The 26513-nt window shown below is 40.3% G+C and overlaps 1 protein-coding gene across 7 annotated transcripts in view; it reads left to right on the top strand.

Annotated features, from left to right (window-relative positions):
• The window catches only part of LOC104605420 (putative serine/threonine protein kinase IREH1), a 96086-nt gene that overhangs the window by 61819 nt on the left and 7754 nt on the right, over nt 1–26513 (top strand). For 3 of the 7 annotated variants that reach the window (XM_088900625.1, XM_010270224.3, XM_010270273.3), the window contains one exon: nt 24317–24405. The exons of 2 other annotated variants lie outside the window; for them this stretch is intronic. In XM_088900625.1, coding sequence (XP_088756751.1) covers nt 24317–24405 — 89 coding nt within the window. Of the gene's footprint in view, nt 1–21914; nt 21976–24316; nt 24406–26513 lie in introns of all 7 variants that reach the window. 2 more of the 7 variants (XM_010270351.3, XM_088900627.1) reach the window with 2 other exon arrangements.

Below are 26513 nucleotides of genomic sequence, written 5' to 3'. Positions count from 1 at the left end.
AGGCCACTTTAATATCATTGAGAGGGGACCGCCTGCAGCTAAAAAGATTAAGACTCCCAAGTACCATAAGCAAAAGGGCAAGATATTAGCAAGTATAGAGTAGTTTCACCACTTAACCAACATAAAAAACATAGGGGGATAGGCACCAAGTAGGTCTCCTTTTCTGAAGGACATTAAAAGTGTTTGTTGGTTCGGTTGATTTAGTATTTATGTTAGTCATATTTGTGTCTTAAGTCCTTAGTTATTGGGCCTAAACTTGTTTAATGTTTTATTTATCTAGGTGTCCCATCACTAATCAGGGGCATTCTAGTCATTCATGTAACTTATTTTGTAAACATCTATATAAGATTGTAGGGCCGACTGAAGTAGAGGAGCCGCCATTCTCAAATCTTCTTATCTTCTTGTTCTTCTTTTTCTTTGGCTGCTGTGTTTCGGCAAACATGGTATCAGAGCACTAATCCGTCTGTCTGGTTACAACCACCACTTTTCTGCTCTTCTCTATTCCTTTTTTCCCTCTCTTTCTCCTATCTTGGCCACTGTGAAGAAACCCTAGGGTTGACCGTAGAACACAGCAAGGTCTGATCTAGGGTTTCCCTTGGTTGTAGTGCCCATGGGGAGTTTGTTCCAGAAGTCGATGCCCTACTAGATACCTTGCAGCAGGTAGTAGCCATTTGGTTGCTAAGAGAGATCTGTGTAGAACAGATCTAGGTGGAAGGACTGACTGCTAGGAGAGACAGTCCTAGTACAGATCGTAAGGGTGATCACAGTCTATGATAGCAGAAGTCACAGCCCAGCCTAGTCTAGAAGTGTTCAGCACAGTACAGAGGTGGATTGTTCTTGGTTTCAGACCTGTTACGAGGGGTTCTCAGGCTTGTAATAGCTTCGGTAAGTCTGAAATAGTGTTCTTTGTACTGAGTTTTTCAATTGTGATCACTGTAAGAGGAAGGAGATGTCTTCAATATCGGGAGAAGTGTCTTCTAGGGATAATAGAACTGGTGGGAGATCTCCTAATCTGCACAGCTTGCAGATCACCAGTGTATTGTTGGATGAATACAACTTCAGAGAATGGTCTGTTTCAGCCATGCTCTTCATTACTTCCCGGGAACTCATGGGTTATTTAGATGGACAGAAGAAGGAACCTGAAGTGGGTAGTGTGGAGTACGCAGTATGGCGTAAGGAAAATGCTACTGTTATGTCCTGGCTGCTTGCTTCGATAACTCCAAGAGTGGCCAGGACTGTTCAACATTTTTCCACCGCTGCTAAGATTTGGGAAAAAGTTTCTAAAACTTATGGACAGAGAAAGAACAATACCAGAATTTATAGGCTAAACCAAGACATTGCTGCATTGAGACAAGGGGATATGACAGTTGCAATGTATTTTGCAACCCTAGAAGGACTATGGGAAGAACTTGATCATCATCTTATTCTTGATTGGGAGAATGCCAAAGACAAGGAGAGGCATGATAAACAAATTGAAGAGGGTAGAGCCTTTAACTTCTTGGCTGGTTTAGACCCAATGTATGAGAGCATAAGGTCTCAAATTTTGGGAAGGGATGAAATGCCAGATTTACATCATGTCTATTATCTAGTAAGGAATGAAGAGGTTAGGAGGAAAGAGATGCAAGTTGACACTCAAATACAACCAGTTGAACAGCCTGTTGAACATTCAGCCTTGATTTCTTCAAACCAAAAGGGGAACAAGCATTCAGACAAGAGGCATCTTAAGTGCACTCATTGTGGAGGTGAAAGGCATGTAAAAGAGACTTGTTGGATTCTTTATCCTCATCTGAAACTAGCTGTGTTAAGGAAAGACAAGAAGCACCAGAAGAATCAAACAGCAAGTGGGAACCTTGTTACTAGTCACAGTGGTGATAGCTCGAAGAACACATCTACAGTTGCATCTTCTCCCATGGGACAGACTGCTAATTCCTCCGCATCCGGGTCCTTAGGTTTCACTGCTGATGAGGTAGCGGTCCTTAGCCAGGCCTTAACTTGTCTAAGGACTAATTCCCTTGCTTCCACCTCCCTTGCCAGATCAGGTATTGTCTCTGCTTATAGTGCAACTAGTTCTATTGACTTTACTTCTTGGATTATTGATTCCGGTGCAACTGACCACATGACACACATGTCCTCTTTATTTTCTTCTTATCAATTGATGTCTGGCCAAGATAAGATGAGAGTTGCTGACGGTTCTCTCTTCACCATCTATGGGAAGGGGGGGGGGGTTGACCTAAGCAAGGATCTCTCTCTTAAATATGTTCTACATGTTCCCATTCTTTCTTCCAATCTCTTATCTGTTTCAAAGTTTACCAAGAATTTAAACTGTAGCATAACGATTGGGAGCGGTCATGAGTGTGGAGGTCTCTACTATTTTGATGCAGACATCAGTTCGGCCTTGCAAACATCTGCTGCCAGTAGTCAGAATAATGCGGAGTCAATAACTAGGTTACACTTGTGGCATGCTAGGCTAGGTCATTTACCCTTTTCATCATTGCAAGGGCTGTTTCCTGAATTATTCAAGGGTATTTCAAGTCAAAGTTTAGTTTGTGAAGTGTTCAGTTGTCAAAACAATGTAGAACTCTTTATCCAATTTCTAGTAATGAAATTCAAGCTCCTTTTGATTTGGTCCGTTCTGATGTTTGGGGCCCTTCACCTCTTGTTTTTGTAGATGGCTTTCGTTACTTTATCAGTTTTATTGATCACTACTCACGATGCACATGGATCTACTTGTTAAAAGGACGTGATGAAGTGCCACGGATAACTATGGCATTTTGTAAAATGATTGAAACTCAATTTGACAAGAAAATTAAGCAATACCGTTCAGACAATGCTGCTGAATATTTTGAAAGATCCTTGAACCTGTTCATGGAGGATGCTGCCATGCTACATCAGTCATCTTGTGCTAGTACCCCTCAACAGAATGGGGTTGCTGAGCGCAAAAATAGACACTTATTGGAGACCGCTTGAGCTTTACTATTTCAGCACAAGGTTCCCAAGCACTACTGGTCTCAAGCAGTCCTTACCGCATCATATCTGATAAATCGGATGCCATCCAAGGTGTTGGGTATGAAAACTCCTTTCTCTGTCCTTTGTCCTAACCTTCCAGACTTTCCTCTTCCACCTAGAGTCTTTGGTTGTGTATGTTTTATACATGTAAAGGATCCAAAGAAGACCAAGTTGGATCCTAGGGCTACGAAAGGAATCTTTCTAGGGTACTCTCCTACACAGAAGGGTTACAAGTGTTGTGATCCCGTCACCAAGAAGAAATACGTCACAAAAGATGTGGTATTTTTTGAGTCTCAATCCTATTTTCATTCTTCCTAGAATCCTCTTCAGGGGGAGACTAGTGGGATGGAAGAGGATTCTTCTTCCCCCTCCTTTTTTGTGCCTCTTTCTGCCTCGGGCCTTCCATCTTCTCCTCTTGATCCTCCTAGTTGTAGCATCCCGAGTGAACATAGCGAGGCTCCCATTGCACCTGTTACCACTCTTGATGCTGCAGATGTAACTGGGGACTTCAGTAGGCAACAAAAAGATATAAGAATCACCTACAACAGAAGGAAAAGAGACCCTCTAACTCATGGCAACAACCAATCGGACTCGGATCAATCTATCTCAGCAACTCCAGGTAATCTTATCACTCATACTTTTGATTTGGATCTCCCTATTGCTCTTCGTAAGTCTACCCGTTTTTGTACTATCCGACACCCCATTGCTGAATTTGTTTCTTACTCATGTTTATCTCCTCGTTATTATTCCTTTGTGTCAGCTCTCTCCTCTGTGCATGTCCCTACTACATACTCAGAGGCAGTGTCTGACCCAAGATGGAGAGAGGCTATGAATGAAGAAATGAAAGCCTTAATGAAAGCAAGGACTTGGGAATTAGTGGATCTACCAGAAGGGAAGAGCACCGTGGGATGCAAGTGGGTGTTCACTGTAAAGCATAGGGAGGACGGGTCCATTGAAAGATACAAGGCCAGACTTGTGGCAAAGGGGTTTACTCAGAAGGAAGGGATTGACTACAAAGAAACCTTTTCTCCAATCGCGAAGCTCAACACAATCCGAGTTTTATTGTCATTAGCTGCAAACTTCTCATGGGAGCTACATCAATTGGATGTGAAGAATGCTTTCCTAAGTAGCGATCTACGTGAAGAGGTATTCATGGATCCTCCACCAGGTTATGGTTTTGATGGGAAAGTGTGTAAACTGAGGAAAGCATTATATGGTCTTAAGCAATCTCCTCGGGCTTGGTTTGAGAAACTTTGTGGGGCCATGAAGAGAGTGGGATACACTCAAAGTGGTGCAGATCATACCTTGTTCATAAGGAAACAAAATAGCAAACTTACGGCACCTCATCGTCTATGTGGATGATATGGTGATTACTGGGGATGATCTGGAAGAGATAAAAAGATTAAAAGAGTTCTTGGCTTCTGAGTTTGAGATCAAAGACTTGGGCCATCTGAGATACTTCCTTGGAATTGAAGTTTCTAGGTCACAAGAGGGCATCTATATATGTCAACGGAAGTATGTCCTTGATCTTCTAGAGGAGACAGGTATGATGGGGTGTAGACCAGCAGATACTCCAATAGAACAGAACCATGGTCTACCGGAATTAGTAGGAGAGGACTACCTTGATAAAGAGAGATACAAAAAACTGGTAGGGAAGTTGATATATCTGCCTCTCACTCGACCAGATATTGCTTATGCTGTACATGTTGTCAGCCAGTTCATGCACTCTCCAAAGATTCCTCATATGAGAGCAGCGAAAGGATTCTTAGGTACTTGAAGACTTGCCCAGGAAAAGGAATTCTGTTCAAAAAACACAATAAAATTGTAATTGAAGCGTATACTGATGCAGATTGGGCCGGTTCTGTTGGAGACAAGAAGTCTATTTCTGGGTATTGCACGTTTGTTGGAGGGAATCTGGTTACATGGTGAAGTAAAAAGCAGAATGTGGTTGCTAGATCAAGTGCAGAGGCTGAGTATCGAGCTATGGCTCATGGTGTTGCTAAACTACTGTGGCTTAGGACCCTTCCTTGTAAGCTCGGGATAAAGGTCGAGTGTCCTCTCAGGCTGTATTGTGATAATAAGGCTGCCATCAACATTGCAAATAATCCAGTGTAACATGATAGGACAAAGCATATTGAGATTGACCGACACTTCGTTAGAGAAAGAATAGTCTCAGGGGAACTCAGAATTCCTTATACTCCTTCCGAGATGCAGATTGCAGATGTGCTAACAAAAGGACTAGCTTCAACGAAATTCTTAGACTTACTTGGCAAGCTAAACATGACTGACATCTATGCTTAGCTTGAGGGGGAGTGTTGGTTCGGCTGATTTAGTGTTTATGTTAGTCATATTTGTGTCTTAAGTCCTTAGTTATTGGGCCTAAACTTGTTTAATGTTTTATTTGTCTAGGTGTCCCATCACTAATCAGGGGCATTCTAGTCCATTCATGTAACTTATTTTGTAAACATCTATATAAGATTGTAGGGCCGGCTGAAGTAGAGGAGCCGCCATTCTCAAATCTTCTTCTCTTCTTCTTCTTCTTCTTCTTCTTCTTCTTCTTCTTCTTCTTCTTCTTCTTTTTCGGCTGTTGTGTTCCAGCAAACAGTGTTAACTCTTTAATGGAAAACCTCCCAACAAAAAGTCATAATCTTGGGTGGAGTAGATCCAAACCATATAGCTCTAACCAGGAAAGCCCTTGAAGAGGACTAGGTGGGATCAATGCAAAGGACGCACAAGAGAAGCTGCCATATGGGGTACAGTGAAGAAGGATCTAAATTAATACAATTTAAGAAGTGGATATGTTCCTATATCCCAAGTATTTCGCTCTCCCTCAATTTCATAGTTGTCAAGGTGTCTAGATGACATGGGATGCCTAGGCATTGCCTAGTGTAACCTGTCAACGATAACCTAGGAGAAAGGAGGGAAAAGAAGAGAAGAGGAGGAAAAGTCAGAACTAAGAAAAATCTCATAAAGGTAGTGGCAACACTCTCTGACCACTTTTATATTAAAAATAAATATTAGATAGAGGTCCCTAAATTTAAGAAAATTATAGGAAACCCCCTGCACCTAAAACATTCAATAAAAACATCCCTCGCAACACTCAAAGTTTTTTTTTGATAGGCCCCTCACAACACTCAAGTTGGGTTGTAGATATCATGCATACCCAACTTGTTACATAACTCTTCTTGGTGCAAGGTAGTTAGACCTTTTGTAAAAAACATCAGCTACTTTCTCTCTTGATTCAACAAAAGGTATACAAATTTCACCCCTTTCCACTTTCTCATTGATGAAGTATTTGTCATTCTCAATGTGTTTGGTCCACTCATGGAGAACTGAATTATGTGCAATGTTGATTGCATCCTTGTTATCACAGTAAAATGACATAGGATCTAAATTCCACACACCCAATTTAGTAAGGAGACTCTTCAACCACAACAATTCAGCTACTTCTTGGGACATAACTTTGTATTGAGCTACCATAGACTGTTTCTTACTCCTCCAAGAAACCAAATTCTCTCTTACAAAGGTGCAATAACTAGTAGTAATCTCCTATCATTATTAGAACCAGCCCAGTTAGTGAAGAGGAGACCCCTATGTGGGTATCTTTTTAAGTAGGATAGAACCCTCTCGGCTGCCTTAAAGTGAGAGGGTCTAGGTGAGTGTGTATACTGACTAAGTAGACTCACAACAAAAGCAATATCTGATCTTTTCGTGGAAAGATATAACAACCTCGCAATAGGTCTTTAATATTGATGAACATCTGAAACTGTCTCACCCACAGTTTCCAAGTTTATTACGTGGATCCATAGGAGTATCAATTAGTTTACATCCCAATTTCCCAGTGTCCTTCAAGAGGTCAAGGATATAAATCCTTTGGGAGATAAAGGTACCCTTGTTAGATTGAGCAATTTCAATGCCAAGGAAATATTTCAAAGGACCAATACCTTTTGCCTCAAACTGTGAAGCCAAAAGTCTCCTCAACTATTGAACTTCTTCCTCCAAATTCCCTGTAATCACGATATCATCCACATACACGACCAAAATAGAAACCAACTGGCCTCTTCTTTTTACAAACAACGTATGATCAGCCTAGCATTTCACACAAAACCATCCTACTGGACAACCTTGTTGAACCTCTCAAATCATGCCCTAGAGGTTTGCTTCAAGCCCTATAAGGATTTCTTCAAACGGAAGACCTTATCTTCACTGCCTTGCACCTGAAATCCACGAGGCTAAAACATATACGCTTCCTCATTGAGGTCACTGTTGTGTTGAGAAGCATCGTCTTTTATTTTTTAGTTTTATCTCTTTAGGTGCTGCAGGGGTATTATTGTACTTTTATTACTTTTTATGTGCCGCCCTAATATACATACAAAAACTGCTGCTGCTGACACACTTTTGGGCTCTCATTCAATTCTTGTTTCTCTCTTGTTTTCCCTTTTTCCTTGATTCTTTTGCTGATAATATGGTATTAGAGCAGGTTTTTAAAGTCTTGAGGACAAATTGAACGTCTCTTTTTCCCTTTTTTCAGTTTTTGGAATTGGATCTCAAGGATAGGTGATTGGCTTGGTTTGAGACAGTTCAACGACTTTCGTTCCCTTTCTTCATTGTGTGCCAAGGAAACACTATGATTATGGTGACTGAATGGTTTGAGGAGGTTCAGTATCCTTCCAGTCCTCTGTGCGGATCATATGATCCTTCTGTACGTGGTGGGTACCCTTGTTAGGTCTGGTATGACCTATTTCTGCTATAACAGCAGTAATCCTCTAATTTTTTGTGTCTGTGTGGTCTAGTTTGGTGGTGAACATCTCTGTCTAGTTTGGGGTGGTTTTTGATCCTTCAAAAAGGGATAGTAGAATTTGGACTTTATCCCCTTCTAGGGCATTCTCTTGTGCTTCTTTCTTAAGTCCTTGGTACAACAGACCAACAACTTCATACAAACTTTTCCAGTTAAGGAAATCTGGGGTGAGCTGATCCCTCCAAGGATTGGAGCTTTTTTGTTGGGAAGCCTTCCTGGAAAAATGTAACACATGTGACTTACTCTAGAGGAAAAGGCCTAATTGGTGCTTGTCTCCAAGTTGGTGCACCCTTTGCAAGGCTAATGGGGAAAGCTCCTACCACTTACTAATTTCTTGCCCTTTTACTTCTGATATATGGGACTGGTTTCTCTCTTTATTTGGTTGCAGGTGGATCTTTTTATTTGGTTCCTTAGATGGCCAAAGAAAAGGGGTAGGATTATGTGGAGGTGTGTGAGGGCTGCCATTTGCTGGACTCAATGGAAAGAAAGGAACTCAAGGACCTTTTCTGATAAGGAAAGGAACAAAGAAGGTATCATTGAGGTAATTGTTATGCAGGAGAGAAGAATGGAAGAAGAGAGAAAAGAGAGAGGAGAAAACTAAGAGCAAAAAGATACTACTGGCGGTGCAACTTTTTTAATATATATACTAGGGCGACAACAACTAAAATAAAAAAGTGTAAAAGTACAATAGTACCCCCGCGGTACTATACATAGGAAAAATAACAACTGTTAACACTTCCCCTCAAGTTGGGACATAGATTTCAATCATGCCCAACTTGTCACATAAATCATGATGTCGTAAGTGGTGTAGTCCTTTTGTAAAGATGTCTGCAAGTTGATCCTCAGAATTGACATAGGGAGTACACACTTCCCCTGTGATAACCTTCTCTCTGATAAAATGCTTGTCGACTTTGATGTGTTTAGTTTATCATGTAGCACAGGGTTAGCAGCAATGTTTATGGCTGCTTTGTTATCACAAAATAGGGTTATAGGTCTGTCCACTGGAAAACCCAACTCACTCAACAGATTCTTTATCCACATAATTTCAGCCACTCCATAAGCCATTGCTCGATATTCAGCTTCAGCACTGGATCTAGCTACCACACTTTGCTTTTTGCTTCTCCAGGTAACTAGATTTCCTCCTATGAAGGTACAGTAGCCACTAGTTGACTTTGTGTCATTTAGGGATCCTACCCAATCTGCATTAGTATACACTTCAACTTTCAAATGTTCGTGCCTTTGAAACAACAAGCCGGCACCTGGAAACCTTTTAAGATATCGGAGGATTCTTTCTACTGCTTCAAGATGAGTGGTCATAGGGGCATGCATGAACTGGCTAAGGACACCAATTGCATAAGCAATGTCTGGGCGGATCATAGAAAGATATAACAATCTCCCTATAAGTCTTTGAAACTGTTTCACATCCTTGATAGGTTCACCTTGGCTGTCACCTAATTTATGGTTAGGATCAATAGGGGAATCAACTGGCTTCACTCCCATTTTTCCTGTATCCTGGAGTAAATCTAGGACATATTTCCCTTTGAGAAATGAAGATACCCCTTTTTGAGCAGGCAACTTCAATTCCTAGGAAGTATCTTAGAGGACCTAGATCCTTTACTTCAAACTGTGTGGCAAGAAAACTCTTCAACTTTTGGATTTCATCCTTCCAGTCGCTAGTGATAATTATATCATCAACATATACTATCAAAGCAACAATTTTACCATCTCCGCTTTTCACAAACAATGTGTGATCAGATTGACATTGCTTGTATACTTTCTGTTGAACCGCTGCATGGAATATGCTGAACCAGGCTCTCGGTGATTGTTTTAGCCCGTATAAAGTCTTTTTCAACCTGCACACCTTTTGTTCATTGCCTTGAGCCTGAAAACCAAGGGGTTGTATCATGTAAACTTCCTCTTCAAAGTCACCATTCAAGAATGCATTCTTGATATCAAGCTGATGTAGATCCTAGTCAAGATTAGCAGCAAGAGAGAATAGAACTCTAATGGAGTTCATCTTGGCAACGGGTGCAAAAGTCTTTGCATAATCAACTCCGTACACTTGTGTAAACCCCTTTGCCATGAAACGAGCTTTATACCTCTCCACCGTGCCATCAACCATATGTTTGATTGTGAACACCCATTTACATCCAACTAGATCCTTTCCCTTGGGAAGATCTACAAGTTCCCATGTGCCATTTTTATGAAGGGCATTAATTTCTTCCTTCATAACATCTGTCCATTCAGGTACTGAAAGAGCTTCTGCCAAATTCTTAGGGATAGGAACACTGTCAATGGATGTGAGAAAGGATTGAAAAAAGGTTAAAATGTTTTCATAGGAAACAAAATGGGAAATGGGGTGTTTAGTGGTGCACGATCTAACACCTTTCCTGTGAGCAATAGGAAGGTCAAGGTCATTAGCAATAGAGGTATCAATTGCAATGGGGTCAGGGATATCAATGGGAACCAAGATACCTGAGTGATTATGATCCGCCCCCGAAGAGTTTAATGGCATTGGAGGTACAACTTTTGGATTCTCCACAGCTCTTGAATTTGGTTGGCCTTTGTGACGACGGAAGAAGACACGAAAAGAAGGAGGATCAGGAAGAGGAGGGAGCTGAACCAGTTTCTCCTCATTCCTACTCTCCCCCTAAGGAGAAACATGGAAAAAAGGCTCACTCTCAAAGAAAAAGACATCCATGGAAACATAGAATTTTCGAGAAATAGGATCAAAACAACGGTATCCCTTCTGAGTGAAGGAGTACCTTAGGAATATGCAAGGAATAGCAGGAAGATCCAATTTTCCACGAGTGGGTGACAAATTTTGGATAAAACAACGACAACCAAACACACGAGGAGGAATGGGAAGAAGGGGGGCCTTAGGAAAGAGAGGCTGATGTGGGGCTTTGCACTCTAACCAACAAGAGGGCATACGGTTAATGAGGTAGGTAGCACAAAGGACAGCCTCAAGCCAAAAGCGTTTTGGGACATTCATATGGAGTAGTAAACGCTGGGCCACTTCAAGGAGGTGACGGTTCTTTCTTTCAGCAACACCATTTTGTTGTGGTGTTCGGGCACAAGAGCTACGGTGAAGTGAACCACGTAAAACAAAAAATTCCGTGAGATCACTATGAAAATACTCTTTCGCATTATCTGACTGAAAAATTTGGATTTTAGTTTGAAATTGGGTGAAGTTGTTGAATCTTGGTTAGTTTTTGGTACTTCATCCCTGGTCCGCATGGGATATACCCATGCATATCTAGAATAATCATCGATAATGATAATAAAATACTTGTAGCCATTCTCAGATGGTAAAGTAACAGGCCCCCACACATCAGAATGAACAATGTGAAAAGGAAATTCAGATTTATTATTTTTTGAAAGAAAATGAGTTCTACACTGCTTACTCTTACAGGACTGACTCTTAGACTTTGTGACTTGAAGACCAACCTTATTCTCCAGCATGTAAAGTCCATCAACCATACATCCTCTACCAATCGTCCTCCCCGAGGCCAGATCCTGGATCACACAGTAAGAAGGGAAAAAGGTCACTGAGCAGTTTAAGGAATTAGTAATACTACTAACAGAGAACAAATTAATGGGAAATTTCGGAACATGTAAAACATCAGAGAGGGTAAGGCCGAGAGGGAGAGAAATGGTTCCTTGACCAGCTATGGTAGTGTATGATCCATCAGCTAATCTCACATTGTCTCTTCCAGAAAGAAGGTGATAGGTTTGAAAGTAAGAGGACGTACCAGTCATGTGTTTTGACGCTCCAGAATCAATGATCCAGGGAGTGTCAGGGTTATGAGAAGCAACATGAAAAGCTGTGGCAAAGTTACCTAATGTAGACGCAAATGAAGTTGAGGGAGGAGCATCCATCTGACGCAAATGGGGGGGCTGATTCTCTTGAGTAGCCATGTTTGCCATAATGTGTTTTCTTGTACCTTGCTGTCCTGACTTTTTATTCATATATGAACCTTGCTTCTTATTCAGATCTTGAGCCCATTTCGGCTTCCCATGAAGATCCCAACATGTGTCTCGGGTGCGTCGGGGTATCTGGCAATGAGTACACCACAATTTGTCATTGTCATCCATCTTTTTCTAAAGATCCCCCTTAGAAGTATTTCCCCAATCGGTAGTAACACTCCCTTTCGCTGCCAACACAACTGCATCTCCAGAATTGTTCATCAAATTCCTTCTGCTTTCTTTTGATTGTACAAGAGCATAAACTTCCTGAACTGATGGAAGATCCTTGCTACCTAGGATCTGGACTTTGATAGATTCATATGTAGGGTTCAAACCATGTAACAAAAGCAAACACTCTCTGTTGGGAGATGAGTTTTTTTGCACAGTTTTGCATCTTCATCACACTTCCGGTCTACACTCTGATAATGATCTAACTCCTTCCAGACAGAGGTCAAGTTTGAGTAGTACACAGATAGACACCTCTCCCCCTATTTACAAGTAGATGATTCTGCCTGTAGCTGGTAGATTTTTGCATAGTGTCACAGTTCCGAATATGTTGATTATGCTTGTTCCCAGATCTCATTTGCCGTTTCAGCCCACATGAAATTCCTTCTTATTTGAGGATTGTTGGGAAATTTTGAAAGATGAATTAATGGATGTATTTGTGGAGTTCTATCAAGAAGGGAAATTATCGCCTGGAGCAAATGCAACTTTTGTTGCTTTAGTGCCAAAAAAGGAGGCCAAAACCCCAAAGGATTACAGACCGATAAGTCTTGTGGGTAGCTTGTATAAAATCACTGCTAAAGTCCTGGCTGGTAGGTTGAAGACTGTACTGCCCTATATTATCTCTCAGAACCAAGGAGCTTTTGTAGAGGGGAGATAAATTGTGGATCAAATTTTAGTGGCAAATGAGTGTGTGGCAGCTAAGAGAAAACAAGGTGACAAAGGTTTGATTTGTAAATTGGACCTTGAAAAAGCTTATGATATGGTGGATTGGTCCTTCCTGTTGAATTTATTGGAAAAGATGGGCTAGACGAAAGATGGAGGATGTGGATTAAAGAATGTATTAGCTCAACACATTTTTCTATTCTGATGAATGGGGTAGCAAAGGATTTCTTCCAGGCTAAAAGAGGACTAAGACAGGGTGACCCCTTATCTCCATTCTTACTCACCTTTGTGCCTGAGGTTTTGAGTAGACAAATCACCAAAGTTGATCAAGAAAACCAGTTTAAAGGTTGGAGAATTGGTAGATTAGAAGTGGTGGTGTCTCATTTGCAATTTTCTGATGACATAATTATTTTCTATGAAAGTTGTGATGAAGCCAGTTTAAGGAATTTGAAAAGATTGGTGGATGAATTTCAGCAGGCCTCCAAATTGAAAGTCAATTGGGGAAAAAGCTGTGTAGCCAGAATCAACATTGAAGGGGGGGATATCCAAGCCATGGCAAATCTGCTAGGTTGTGAAGTGAAAAATTGGCCTCTGGAATACTTAGGAATGCGCTTGGGTGGGAATCCGAAAGCTGAAAGCTTCTAGAAATTGGTGGTAGAGAGGTTCATGAAGAAGTTGGCAATGTGGAAGAGAATTTATATTTCCTTGGGGGGAAGAATCACCTTGATAAAATCAACCCTTGCAAACCTTCCCACTTACTTCCTTTCCACCTTTAAGATACCAATGAAAATAGCTAGGAAATTGGAGAAGATTATGAGGGACTTTTTGTGGGAGCTAGGTGAAGAAAAGAAAGATCATTTAGTGAAATGGGAGCAAGTTTGTTACCCTAAGGACCGGTGTGGATTAGGTATAGGGAACCTAACAAAGAGAAACAAGGCCCTCCTAGGGAAATGGCTATGGAGATTCCCTTGTAAGAAAGAAAGGTTGTGGCACAGGGTCATTAAAAGCTTACATAGTGATGTAGATTGCGGCTAGGATGCAAAATTAGCCCCCAATGCAGCTCCATCCTCTCCTTGGAAGGCAATCTTTGAGGTATATCCAACTTTTCTTCAATTTATCAGGTTTGATGTTGGTTGTGGCAACAAAGTTTTATTCTGGGAAGACCTTTGGGTTGGGGATGTGCCTCTTATGTTCAATTTCCCAAACCTCTACTCTTTATCAAACTATAAAAACAAACATGTTGCTAGGTTTGGTGTGCTTTCAGAATCAGGGATCTCTTGGGATTTTGGCTTTAGAAGAGGGTTGAGGGAAAATGAGTGTAAGTCTCTAGTGCTGTTGATTTCAACACTTGAGGGGGTCTACTTGGACCAATCTATAGCTGATTGTAGAGTGTGGTCCCCAACTTCTGATGGTTTATTTTCTTGGCATCTTTCTTTGGTTTGCTCACTCATATTAACCCTATGGGGGTGAACTTCCTAGTGAGAGAAATTTCGACTAAACCGATCCCTCCAAAAGTACAAGCTTTTTGTTGGGAAGTGTTCCTAGGGAAGGTAAACACTTGTGACGTGCTATATAAAAGGAGGCCAAACAATTGCCTCTCTCCTCATGTGTGTGTCCTTTGTCTGGGATGTGGTGAAACTCTAACCCACTTGCTATTATCCTGCTCTTTTGCTTCTGGTATTTGGAATGTTGTTTGTTCTCTCTTTGGATGCAGATGGGCTCCCCCACAGGATGTGGTAAATCTATTCAGCCCCTTTTTCCTGTATCAACGGAAGAAAAGGGGAAAATGTATATGGAAGGCAGCGAGAGCAGCTACAGTATGGACTATTTGGGAGGAAAGAAACCTAAGAATCTTTTAAGGAAAAAGCAAAACAATGGAAGAAGTTATTGAAGCCATAAAAATCAGAACTGCACATTGGGTGAAGACCATGGAGATTTTTAGAAACTACTCCATGAATGAGATACTAAGGAATTGGGCTGAAATAGCACAAACAGATGTACCCAAAGTTTTTGTAAGCATGGAATGGAAGCCACCAGCACGGAACAAACTAAAACTGAATTTCGATGGGAGTTCTCTTGGCAACCCTGGAAGGGCAGGCATAGGGGGTGTGTTTAGAAATTATCTGGGTGTGGTGGTGGCACTCTACTCTGGACCAATAGGTTATGGTGACTCAATACAGGCTGAATCTCTAGCCCTACTTCAAGGTCTAAAGATGGCTGAGCAGATAGGAACAACAGACTTAGAAATTGAAGGAGACTCTCTATTGGTCATCTCTTGGGCCAAAAACATCACATCAGCACCTTGGAAGCTCAAGTTTATTTTCAGAGAAATTGACACACTTGCAAGGAAGTTCAACTCTGAGTTTGGTTGGGTTAAAAGGGATGCAAATGGAATAGCGGATACCCTAGCAAAACAAGGGGCAAATAGATCTTCATTGTATTGGGCAGAATTGTAACTGATTGCTGGAGATTGCAATTTCCTATGCAATCTTTAGCTATTGTATCTTAATCTCTCTGTTATTAATGAAAGATTTTTATTGATAAAAAAAATTCCTTCTTATTTGAGGTTGCATAGAAACTAAAATCCAAGACATGACCATGTTGTTTTCCTGGTTCCATTTGTCATATTCAGCACTCCCAGAATGTGGTTCTTTGATTCTCCCATTAATATAACCTATCTTTCCCCTTGCAGTGGTGTACAGTTTGATCCCTCTTGACCACTCTAAATAATTTAAACCATCAAGAGGAATAACAGCCATGGGGAAGGATAGATCCACACCCCCACTCATTCCATTAAGCATTGAGGAAACACCGGATGTAGCAGAATCTTCACCACTCATGATTTCAGATTCGAAAACAACTCTTAAAAGGGGTACACAGCCTTAAAGAAATTCAACACTGAGGGGGAACGGAAATTTTTTTTTCTTCAGAAACACACCTCCTTTTGTAAAAACACAGGTGCTGTTACAGCACTAACAGGTCATCCCTTGACTTACAAGCTCAACACAAGTGTTGCCACAGTGCATACAGGTCATCTCTTGGCCTACACATCAACAGGACTGCTGTTACAGCAAGTACTGGTCACTTTCTGACCTTCAGTTCACCATAAAAGTTCCTGTTGCAGCACACAAGAGGTATTGGTCACTTTCTGACCCTCAGTTCACCATAAAAGCTGCTGTTGCAGCACACAAAAAGGTCCTCACGACCTACAGTTTCACAGGGATCAGTCGACCCCACAAAAAAGAAAGAGGTGCTGATCACCTCACATCCAATCGGCAGACCTAGTACAGGTTCTGCCCTGGCACACGACCAGAGAAAAAAGGTAAGAGAAAGAGAGAGAAAAGTTACTTCAGTGTGTGAGATCTTCAATCAGCCGAACAGCAGATGAGGGCGGCAGATCTGGAAATCTGGTGCGAAGAAGAAAAAAACTGTTCACTCGACTTCTCCTTTAGATCTGATAGTCCCGCTCTGATACCATGTTATGCAGGAGAGAAGAATGGAAGAAGAGAAAAGAGAAAGAGAAGAATGGCTAGGGTGGTGTGTTGGTTGAAGTCCTTGGACCTGTTTGCTGATGTCTCTACAGATATGCTACTGAATAGCTGGTTGGAAGTGGCAAACTCTGCTCCTTTCCATCAGTTGCCTGTCCCCTGTGGTGTCCACCAGCCCTAGGGCTTATAAAATTAAATTTTGGTGGCAGCAGTGAGGCCAATCCAGGGTCCTCTGGTGCTGGTGGTGTTTAGAGATGAGAATGGGAAGGTGATTGCATTGTATTCAGGCCCCATTGGGAGTGGTGATCCTCTCAGAGCTGAGGTATGTACTTTAATGGAAGGTCTAAAGAAGATAAAGGAGCTGAATATCCAAAAGCTAATTGTTGAAGGAGACTCAAAGTTGGTTACAGAAAGTAGAAAGCCTTATGTGCTGATTTGGCCAAGCTTCTTGTGAAAGGAAGAGGAGAAAGTTGGGGGTTTCAACAATAGATAGAGGAAAGGGAAGAAAAGGAGAAGAAGGTCGACTAGGATAGTGATTCATAACCCTAGCTGCCAGCCCCTCATTCTACTTATAATTAACTTAAATATAGGATATTACAAAGATGCCCCTAGTAGGGCGGCAACTCAAACTAAGTACTTACAATTCTTTTAAAAATAAAAAACTAAGGGGCCCAAGGCCTAACAACTTCTTAATTTAAAAGAAAACAAACTAAACATAAATCGGCCCACTCAACACTCCCCCTCAAGTTGGGAATAGATGTCACACATTCCCAACTTGCGTAGATCATGTTCTAGCTTATTCTTTGCAACACCTTTTGTGAGAACATCAGCAAGCTGCAGATCAGAAGAAATGTATGGAAGACAAACTTCTCCAGAAGTTACCCTTTCTCTGATAAAATGTCTATCTACTTCAATGTGCTTAGTTCGGTCATGCTGGACTGAATTATGGACATTATTGATTGCTACCTGGTTATCGCAGTATAGCATCATAGGTTCTTCTGCCTGTACACCGATTTCTTCTAACCGAGAACGAATCCAGAGAAGTTCTAAAACTCCATGTGCCATGGCCCTATATTCCGCTTCTGCACTTGATCTTGCCACAACTGTTTGTTTTTTACTCTTCCATGAGACTAGGTTACCCCCAACTAGGGTGCACACTCCTGAAGTTGATCTTCTGTCATCAAGGCATCCTGCCCAATCCGCATCTGTATAGGTCTCTAGCTTCAGTTGTCCATGATCAGTAAACAATATGCCTCTGCCTGGATGTCCCTTCAAATATGCAAGGATCCTGTCAACTGCCTTCCAGTGCTGATCTTGTGGAGCATGCATATATTGACTCACTACACTTTCTGCATAGGAGATGTCCGGTCTTGTCATACACAAGTATAGTAGCCGACCCACAAGTCTTTGGTATCTCCCAAGGTCCTTCACTGGTTCACCTTCTGATGCACTGATTCTATGATTCTGATAAATGGGGGTGCTAGCTGCCTTTGTTCGAAGCTTCCCTATCTCTTGGAGAAGGTCCAAGACATACTTCCTTTGAGAGATAAAAATTCCATGTTTCGATCTTGCAACTTTGATGCCTAAGAAGTATCTTAGTTCTCCAAGATCCTTAATCTCAAATTCCTTATGCAGTTTCCTCTTCAGACTATCAATCTCACACAGATCATTCCCAGTGACAACAATGTCATCCACATAAACAATTAGGATTGACACCAAAGATCCCCTGTGCTTCACAAACAAGGTGTGATCAGATTGAGTTTGAGTGTAGCCAAAAACAATCAGGGCCTTTCTGAATCTGTCAAACCATGCTCTAGGAGATTGTTTCAAGCCATATAGTGACTTCTTCAGCTTGCATACCTTTCCCTTTTCAGCATTATCATAAAACCCAGTTGGAAGATCCATATACACCTCTTCTTGCAGATCCCCATTTAGGAAAGCATTCTTTACATCCAGTTGAAGCAAGGGCCAAGAGTATGAGGCAGCAAGAGAAAGGAGTATCTGAACAGAGGTCATCTTTGCAACTGGTGCAAATGTCTCTAGATAATCAATGCCATAGGTCTGTGTGTACCCTTTTGCAACGTCTTACCTTGTACCTCTCTATACTTCCATTTGTCTTATACTTTACTGTGTAAACCCATCTGCATCCAACTGTCTCCTTGCCTTTTGGTAGGTCCACAATCTCCCATGTCTGATTCTTAATCAAAGCCTCCATCTCTTCCTGCATAGCTGTCTTCCACTCAAGTTTGGAGAGAGCCTCACTAACATCCTTGGGTATAGACACTGAATCAAGAGAAGAGAGAAAAGCACGGTAGGAAGGAGAAAGTACTGTAGGATAAGTACTGTGAGATACAATAGCAGCGGTACCCTTTCTGATTCTCTGCATATCCAAGGAAAACCCATTTCTTTGCCTTGGGATCAAGCTTCGAATGGTAAGGGCAAAAAATATGCGCAAAGCAGACACATCCAAACACCCTTAGAGGAATATGAAACATCTCCCCCTGAGGAAAAAGAAGGCTGAATGGGGTCCTAAATCCGAGTACACGAGAGGGCACTCTGTTAATCAGATATACTGCCGTGACAACTGCATCACCCCAAAAACGAACCGGAACTGTGGCTGTGATCATCATGCTTCTTGCCGTCTCAACGATGTGTCTGTTCTTCCTCTCTGCAACACCATTCTGCTATGGACTATAGGAGCAACTGCTCTAATGGACAACACCATACTCCAACAGATATGAGGCAAGATGTCTCTCAAAATATTCCCTAGCATTGTCGGATCTTAACAGCTTCATTCTTGTTCCAAACTGTGTTAGTACCATCTAGTGGAATTGCCTCACAAAGGATGGTACTTCATCGCGTGATTTCATCAGGTAAATCCTGGAATATCGAGAGAAATGATCCACAAACAGGAGAAAATAGCGATAGCCACCCATAGAGGGAACATGATAAGGGCCCCACACATCCGAATGAATAACATCAAAGGGAGAAGAACATCTTTTATTACTAGGTTTAAAAGAGTATCTACAATGCTTTCCAAGTTCACAACCCTCCCACTTCAAACTTGACAGACTCACAAACAACTCAAAGAAGAAAAGGATAAATGACCCAGACGGTTGTGCCAAAGAATAATCTGACCCACAGATTTTGACTCACTGTCTCTGCAAACATGATGGCTTTGGTGAAGAGGAGGAGCATCTAGGAGGTAGATTCCATTCACTTCACAACCACTCCCAATCGTCCTCTTTGAATCCAGATCCTGCAAAATACAGCGTCCAGGAGAAAAAATTACTGAGCAGTTCAGATTCTTAGTCAAACTACTAACAGATAACAAATTAGTGCTCAATCTAGGAACATGGAGGACAGGGGGTAAGCAAATAGAATCATTAATCTTGACAAATCCCTTCCCAGCAATAGGAACATGGGATCCATCAGCTGTGGAGACCCTATCTCTGCCAGAACAGAGCTGATAAGAGGAGAAAATAGTGAAGCAATGGGTCATATGCTCTTATTTTCCAGAGTCTATAATCCAAGGAGATCTCTCCTTACTTGAAGCAGAAACATAGTTTGTAGTGACATGTGAACTACCTGTGTGGGCAAAGGAGGTAGAGTGAGCTCCACCTGATTTAGAAGTAACCCAAACCTCTCAAGCTCGGCCCTTACTACAGCAGCTGCAACGGACTCCAAAGCAGTTGTAGTAGGGGGGGCCGGAGTATCACCAGTAACTGCCATGTGCACATTTCCTTTCTTATTCTTCAATCTGGTCGGCACAAGATGTGAGTGAAGCTTCCAACAAGTGTCTCTTGTATGCTTAGGCTTCTTACAGTAGTCACAGACTAAGTTCCTTTTGTCTTCCTTTTTGTTTTCATTGCCATTTTGTTTAGATTTCACAGCATTTACCATAGTAGACTAATCAGAACTGAGATTTTTCATCATTACATCCCTCCTACACTCCTCTCCTGACACAAAGGTATATGCTTGTGAGAGAGTGACACTGTCCCTAGAAAGAAGATGTTGTCGTGCAATGTCATACTCAGGGTTAAGGCCAGCAAGGATTTCGAACACCCTATACTTCTCTAAATGCCTTTGATAGGTAGCTGCATCCTTGGTGGTTTCCCAAGCAAAGGTCTCTAGATGGTCGATCTCTTGCCATAGGGTCTTAAGGACTGAAAAATAGGCTACAATAGATCCATCTCCCTGCCTTGTGGCAATAATTTGATTTCTCAGTTGATAAGCCCTAGCAACATTCTCCCTTTGTGAATAGGTTTCTGCAACCCCATCCCATATCTCCTTAGCAGTGTTTGCCCATAAAAAATTTTTACTTATATGTGGCAACATAGAATTACACAACCATGTCATTACCATATAACTTTCCTGCACCCACCGGGAGTTGCTAGTTTCGGGTTTCACCTCTTCACCAGTAATATACCCCAATTTTCCACCAGCCCCCAATGGCCATCTTTGCAGATTGGGACCATTCCAAGTAGTTTATACCATCCAACCTAACTGTAGTAATGGTCCCAGCTCTGAAGGGGTCTCCAGCACCTCCTCCCACTGGTCGCATTTCATTCCCGGGCTTATATTCAACTCTGTGTCCCTCCATGTGTCTCAAAAGAGGTACAGAAAACAACCAAAAAATGCAGCAAGAACAAACAAAATACCTTCTGGAACCAACAACACTCCTTTGGTGTCCTGGACTTTCTTCCCACGAAAGATTTCTTTTCTGTGGGATGGGAGAAGAGAGAGAAAAAGCAACCACCCTCTCTAGAAGCCTCCAAACCACATGGAACTTGAATCGCCCCTTACAAAAAACCTAGAGGAACCCTAAAAAATTAGGGCGCCACTACCTAGGTCAAAATTGAAGAGTCCAACAAAAGCAGGACTCTTCCCCTTTCTCCAGTTTTTCCTGATTCTGATGAGAAACCCTAGACCAGCTACAAGTCATACAGATCCATCAAGAAAATCCAAAAACTGGGCTTACCTAAGAGCTTCGATCAGCCTCTTAAATCTCCATGTAGTCGGCCGATCTAGGGCTGCAGGAGTGAATCTCTTCAAGAACCTTCAACCTGCTCCGGTACCAAGTAGAAAGCCTTATGTGCTGATTCGGCCAAGCTTCTTGTGAAAGGAAGAGGAGAAAGTTGGGGGTTTCAACAATAGACAGAGGAAAGGGAAGAAAAGGAGAAGGTCGACTAGGATAGTGATTCATAACCCTAGCCGCCAGCCCCTCATTCTATTTATAATTAACTTAAATATAGGATATTACAAAGATGCCCCTAGTAGGGCGGCAACTCAAACTAAGTACTTACAATTCTTTTAAAAATAAAAATCTAATGGGCCCAAGGCCCAACAACTTCTTAATTTAAAAGAAAACAAACTAAACATAAATCGGCCCACTCAACACAGAAGGACAGTGGACTTTGGAAATATGCAAATGAGAGAAGGGGACTAAGTGGCTAACTCGGGGGTTCGAGGTTCAATTTCAGTGTATGAAGAGGACTGCAAATGCTTTTGCAGATACTTTGGCAAAGCAGGGGGTGGGAAGGAAGTAAATGTTTTGGGCCTTATTGTAATTGTTATTTTTGTTCTTTTCGAGAGAGTTAAGCATCTTTATCTCTTCCCGGAATGCTGTAATTACCTTCATCTTTAATGAATTGATTTTTTTTGTTACTGATAAAAAAAAAAAACTTATTTGTTATCTATTGGCAACACTACTTGTTTTTTAAATTGCTTAGTAACTTTTCTTCCCCATTCATGTGTGTTTCAAGATTTGGCCTTTGGGAAGATGATTGGTAGAGGGAACATGGTAGATGGTTTCTACGTGCTTGAGTAAGTTATTTGTAAGTTGTGTTTATTTGTGTCTTAATCGCCTTGGTCATATGTCTTTTGAGTCATTAAAGGTTTTGTTTCCAAAGTTCTTTAAGTCGGTATCAGTAGTTGAACAGTGTCAAACATGCCATTTAAGTAAGCATTGTAGAAGTTCTTTTCCATTAAGAAATAAAATATCAGATTTTCCTTTCCATGTTGTTTATTTTGATATATGGGGCCCTATTACTCTACCTTCTAATCTGAAACCCGCTACAAATATTTTATCACACTTATCGATGACTACTGATACACATGGATTTATATGATGCTTTCCAGAGATAAAAGTACCCAAAATTATAAGATATTTCCAATGTATGATTTTCACCCAATTTCAGACAGAGATTCGAATATTCCAGTTAGATAATGCAAAAGAGTATTTTCATGGTGACCTTACTAGGTTTTTTGCTTCGTGTGGATCTCTTCATGGGAGCTCTTGTGTAAAGACACCTCAACTGGGAAAGGTTGCTAAAAGAAAAAATCATCATTTCCTTGAGGTTGCTTGGGACTTGTTTTTGCACATGCTTGTCCCTAAGCATTTTTGGATGGATGTTGCGTTATTTGCTGCTGATGCCTTCTCGATAGTTGGAGTATCAGACCTTGCACCAACTTCTCTTCCCTAAAGCTTTGTTTTTCTCAATTCCTATGCATGTGTTTGGATGTCAATGTTTTGTCCATGATCTATCTCCTACTCATGGTAAACTTGATCCCAAAGTTGTTCCCTATGTCTTCCTTGTCAATCCCTCCTCTCAAAAGGGGTACAAGTGTTTTGATCTTGTATCCCATAATTACTATATCTCCATGGATGTGTCTTTTCTTGAGATTGGAGGAGAGTAGGGTGAGGAGAAACCAATTCAGGTTCAGCTTCCTCTTCTCTTACATGTCTTCCTTCGTTGATGCAAGGATCGACAAAGTTTGAGAGTGTACAAGCGATATCATCAAATTCTTCGGAGGAAGTTCTCCTCAGCCAGGTACCCTTATCCCTATTGATGTTTCTGACCCTATTATTGTTGATACCTCCACTGTTAGTTATTTGGACCTTCCTATTGCCTAAAGGAAGGGTGTTAGATCTTGTACCACCAGCCATCTCATTTTCACATTATGTTTCTTATGAAAATGTCTTACATTCCTTTCATGCTTTCCTCTCTTCCATTGGCAATGTTCCCATCCTCAAGAATGTTGTAGAGGCTTTTCTTTGTTCCTAAATGGACAAATGTAGTAAAGGAAGAAATCAACGTGCTACATAAGAATGGTACGTGGATGTCGACAAGATATAATTTGCGGCAAATTAAGAAAGATATGATTTGCTGCAAATTTAGAAAGATTTGATTTGATTGATTACAGATTTGAATAAATTTAGGAAAGATTAGATTTGAATAAAATTAGGAAAGTCATATCCTAGGATTAAGGGAAAGATTTAATCAATCCCTAATTGAGAGAGATCCTAGGAGTTTGTCTCTCCTATCTTTTCTTATTTAAGTTGTATGCTCAACATGCTTTATGAACATATTATCAATACAGAAGTATTGTGGTCTCAGTCCGTGCGGTTGGTGATCGACGGCAAAGGGAAACTCGGCTATTTGAATGGTGAAGTAAAACCGCCAGCCACTGATGATCCAAAGTACAGGCAGTGGCATTCTGAAAATTCTATGGTTACCGCCTGGCTGATCAACTCTATGGATCCTGTGGTTGGAAAACCATTCATGTTCCTGCCGACTGCTCGTGATGTGTGGGAAGCGTTAGGAGTCCAGAACTTGGTAGTTGAAGGGGACTCTGAGATTGTTGTGGGATGGCTGACAGGACCAGCTTCAGCTATGTGGCGGCATAGAGATATGCTAAGGAAAGTCAACTGGATCACAAAAGGCATGGCTGTTACCTTTCATTGGGTGGGAAGATCAGCAAATGCCTTAGCGGATGGGTTAGCTAAGCAAGGGGCCTCAAGGGAACATTTATTTTGGGCTGCTTTGTAATTTTAGTTCTGGTTAATTCTGGTCAATTCTGCTTTAGTTTGATGTAAAATTTGTTAGAAGAGGTAACAACTCGCGCCTCCTCTTGGGTCTACTGTATTGCCTCATATTTCTGTTTTAATAAATTATATTCATTCATCAAAAAAAAAAAATTATTAATAATTGACTGACAGAAAAATGTAAAAATTTATCCAAACCCTACTTCAAATAGGGTAGGTGTAGAATCTTCAAGATGTGTTGCACTTGATTCTTTATACTATTTTTTGCTGGTTTAGTGCACAAGCTTTTAATTGCATCTTTAAGATGGTCGTTTTCTTATTTCCTCTGTTTGCTTTTAGACAATTTTCGACAATATACTCAATCGTAAAATACCTTGGCCCCGGGTTCCTGAAGAAATAAGCCATGAAGCACAAGATTTAATTGATAGGTAAGATGCAATCTGTTCTTCTTGTTGTACTATTTAAATGTGTTATAAGATGCCTTGTACCAAGGTTAACATGAGTAATTGTGTATGGTTGCTTACAGTCCATATAGAGATACTCCACATAAGATGCACATTGACACTACAATTTGTACAAATCTGAATGAAATGTTTTTATCCTATTTTGCATCATTAATGTATGTGAACTAACCTGATAAATTCATTCCCTAGTAACTGGCATCTCATAAATTGTTTAACAGGCAAGTTTTAAGATGTTGGTTTCTGTTGAAGATGTCAACCACTTAAATTGTATTGGAAAATTGGAGATTTTGGGTTGAATTATTGTAAAATATTTAGAAATTATGGTTTCTAGTTTTTTATCAGTTGATATTTTTTGAAATGATAAAAGGACGTGCTCTTTTATTTTAAATAATTATATCAATAGAAAGTGACTAAAAGTATGGTTTTAAAATGATTTCAACATTTCAATATGCTCTCTTCCTTGATGGTTTAAAAAATTATTATGTGACTATACATCATCAAGTAGTATACAAAACCATCTGCTGTTCAGGTTATATGTTTGATCAAATAATAGATGTTTTAATTTATATATGTATATGTTTCTTATGCCATTATACTTCTCATTTATATTAGAGTTCAAATATTAAAAGATCAATTATATTTAGCTAAATTACATATAATTAAAAATATTGGACAGAGGAAAATAAGATGGAAAGGTTCATCTATAATGGTAAACTTGAAAAAATAATGAAAGAGAAAAGAATATTATTAAAACAAATTATTTGTATGACATCTATGTTCATATAAATTGAACTTTTAATATTGATATAATTGTCATGAAGTCTCAATAAACAGGTAAAAAGAGGAAAAATGGTTTCTCTTGAATCGATTAGCTTGTAAGGTAAACAAATCACAAAGGTAGAAAGACCTAATTACCTCATACATAAGAACTAGTAGAAAAGAATCTCTTTACACAACCATAACTCTCAACAATAACGAATGAAGTAAAGCTTGTTGAAAATAATATAAAAGATATTGAAGTATTGGAGATTTTTTTTTATAAATAAAAAGTATTGGAGAATATTCTCAGTTGTATTTCATTTTCAGTAATATTTCATGTCAGTACCATGGAAATGGAAATATTTAATTGATTTATAAAGAAATATATCAAAACTTCAAACCATGTTCACATTTTAAGATGAAATTTAAAAGTCAGCTTTGTCTTGTTGGTTTTTTGTAATCATAATTCTAAAAGGCTATAGTCTCAATTCTCAGGGTACAAAGCATACACCTCAAGGCGAGGTAAAAGTAAAATGAATCTGCATTAAAGCTATACCGTTGTATATGTAACATGATGCTTACACATGGTTTTGTAAGGTCTGCAAATTGAGGCACAAGACATATGAAGGTTTAAGTGTAATTTTGACCTGTAAATGGTATCCAACCTGTAACAAGCAAAGAAAGAAAGAAAGAAAGGGAGAAGAGAAGAGGAATGGAAGAAAAGAGAGGAGAGAAAGGATAGACTCTTCCCCTGGTGGCCAGATCTATTTGTATGTTTCTTAAAACAATGCAAAGGACAGTTCTGACCTAATAAGCATATGATGGCAATATTAAAATAAGGAGAGATCTGCAATATTGTTATATTTAACATTTATCAAAAAATAATATTGTTCTATTTAACACAGTAATAAAAAGACTCTAGTACCCTGACCACACATTTCTTAACATGACCCATCATAATTCTCATGTATGGAAAACTATATTGCATATATGTTTAATTTGGTTTGTTACTAGTCAGTAGATACGCCCTAGTAGACCTCTGTCTTAACTAAGATAAAAAAGAGAGAATGAACCCTACTTTTCTCCTGTTCATGTGAAAGAAGGGTGTGGAATCCTAAACTTCCTCAGTACCTAACAAAATCAAACAAGGTATTTTTGCAATAGATTCCAGATTTTAGAACGACCAAATGCTTTTTGTTTATGCTAAGGACTTCTAGAGTCCATTTTTTTCTGGATTGGTTCTTTTTTCTAACTCATATGCTGTAACCTGTTCATTTATTTTCTTTGAGCTGATTGAATATCATAGTGTTTAT

This window comes from Nelumbo nucifera, chromosome 3 (genome assembly GCF_055504915.1).
Source record: "Nelumbo nucifera cultivar China Antique chromosome 3, China Antique-T2T, whole genome shotgun sequence".
Classification (NCBI taxonomy): domain Eukaryota; kingdom Viridiplantae; phylum Streptophyta; class Magnoliopsida; order Proteales; family Nelumbonaceae; genus Nelumbo; species Nelumbo nucifera.
The sequence above is the reverse complement of the archived record's forward strand: the minus strand, read 5'-3'. Positions and strand labels throughout refer to the sequence as shown.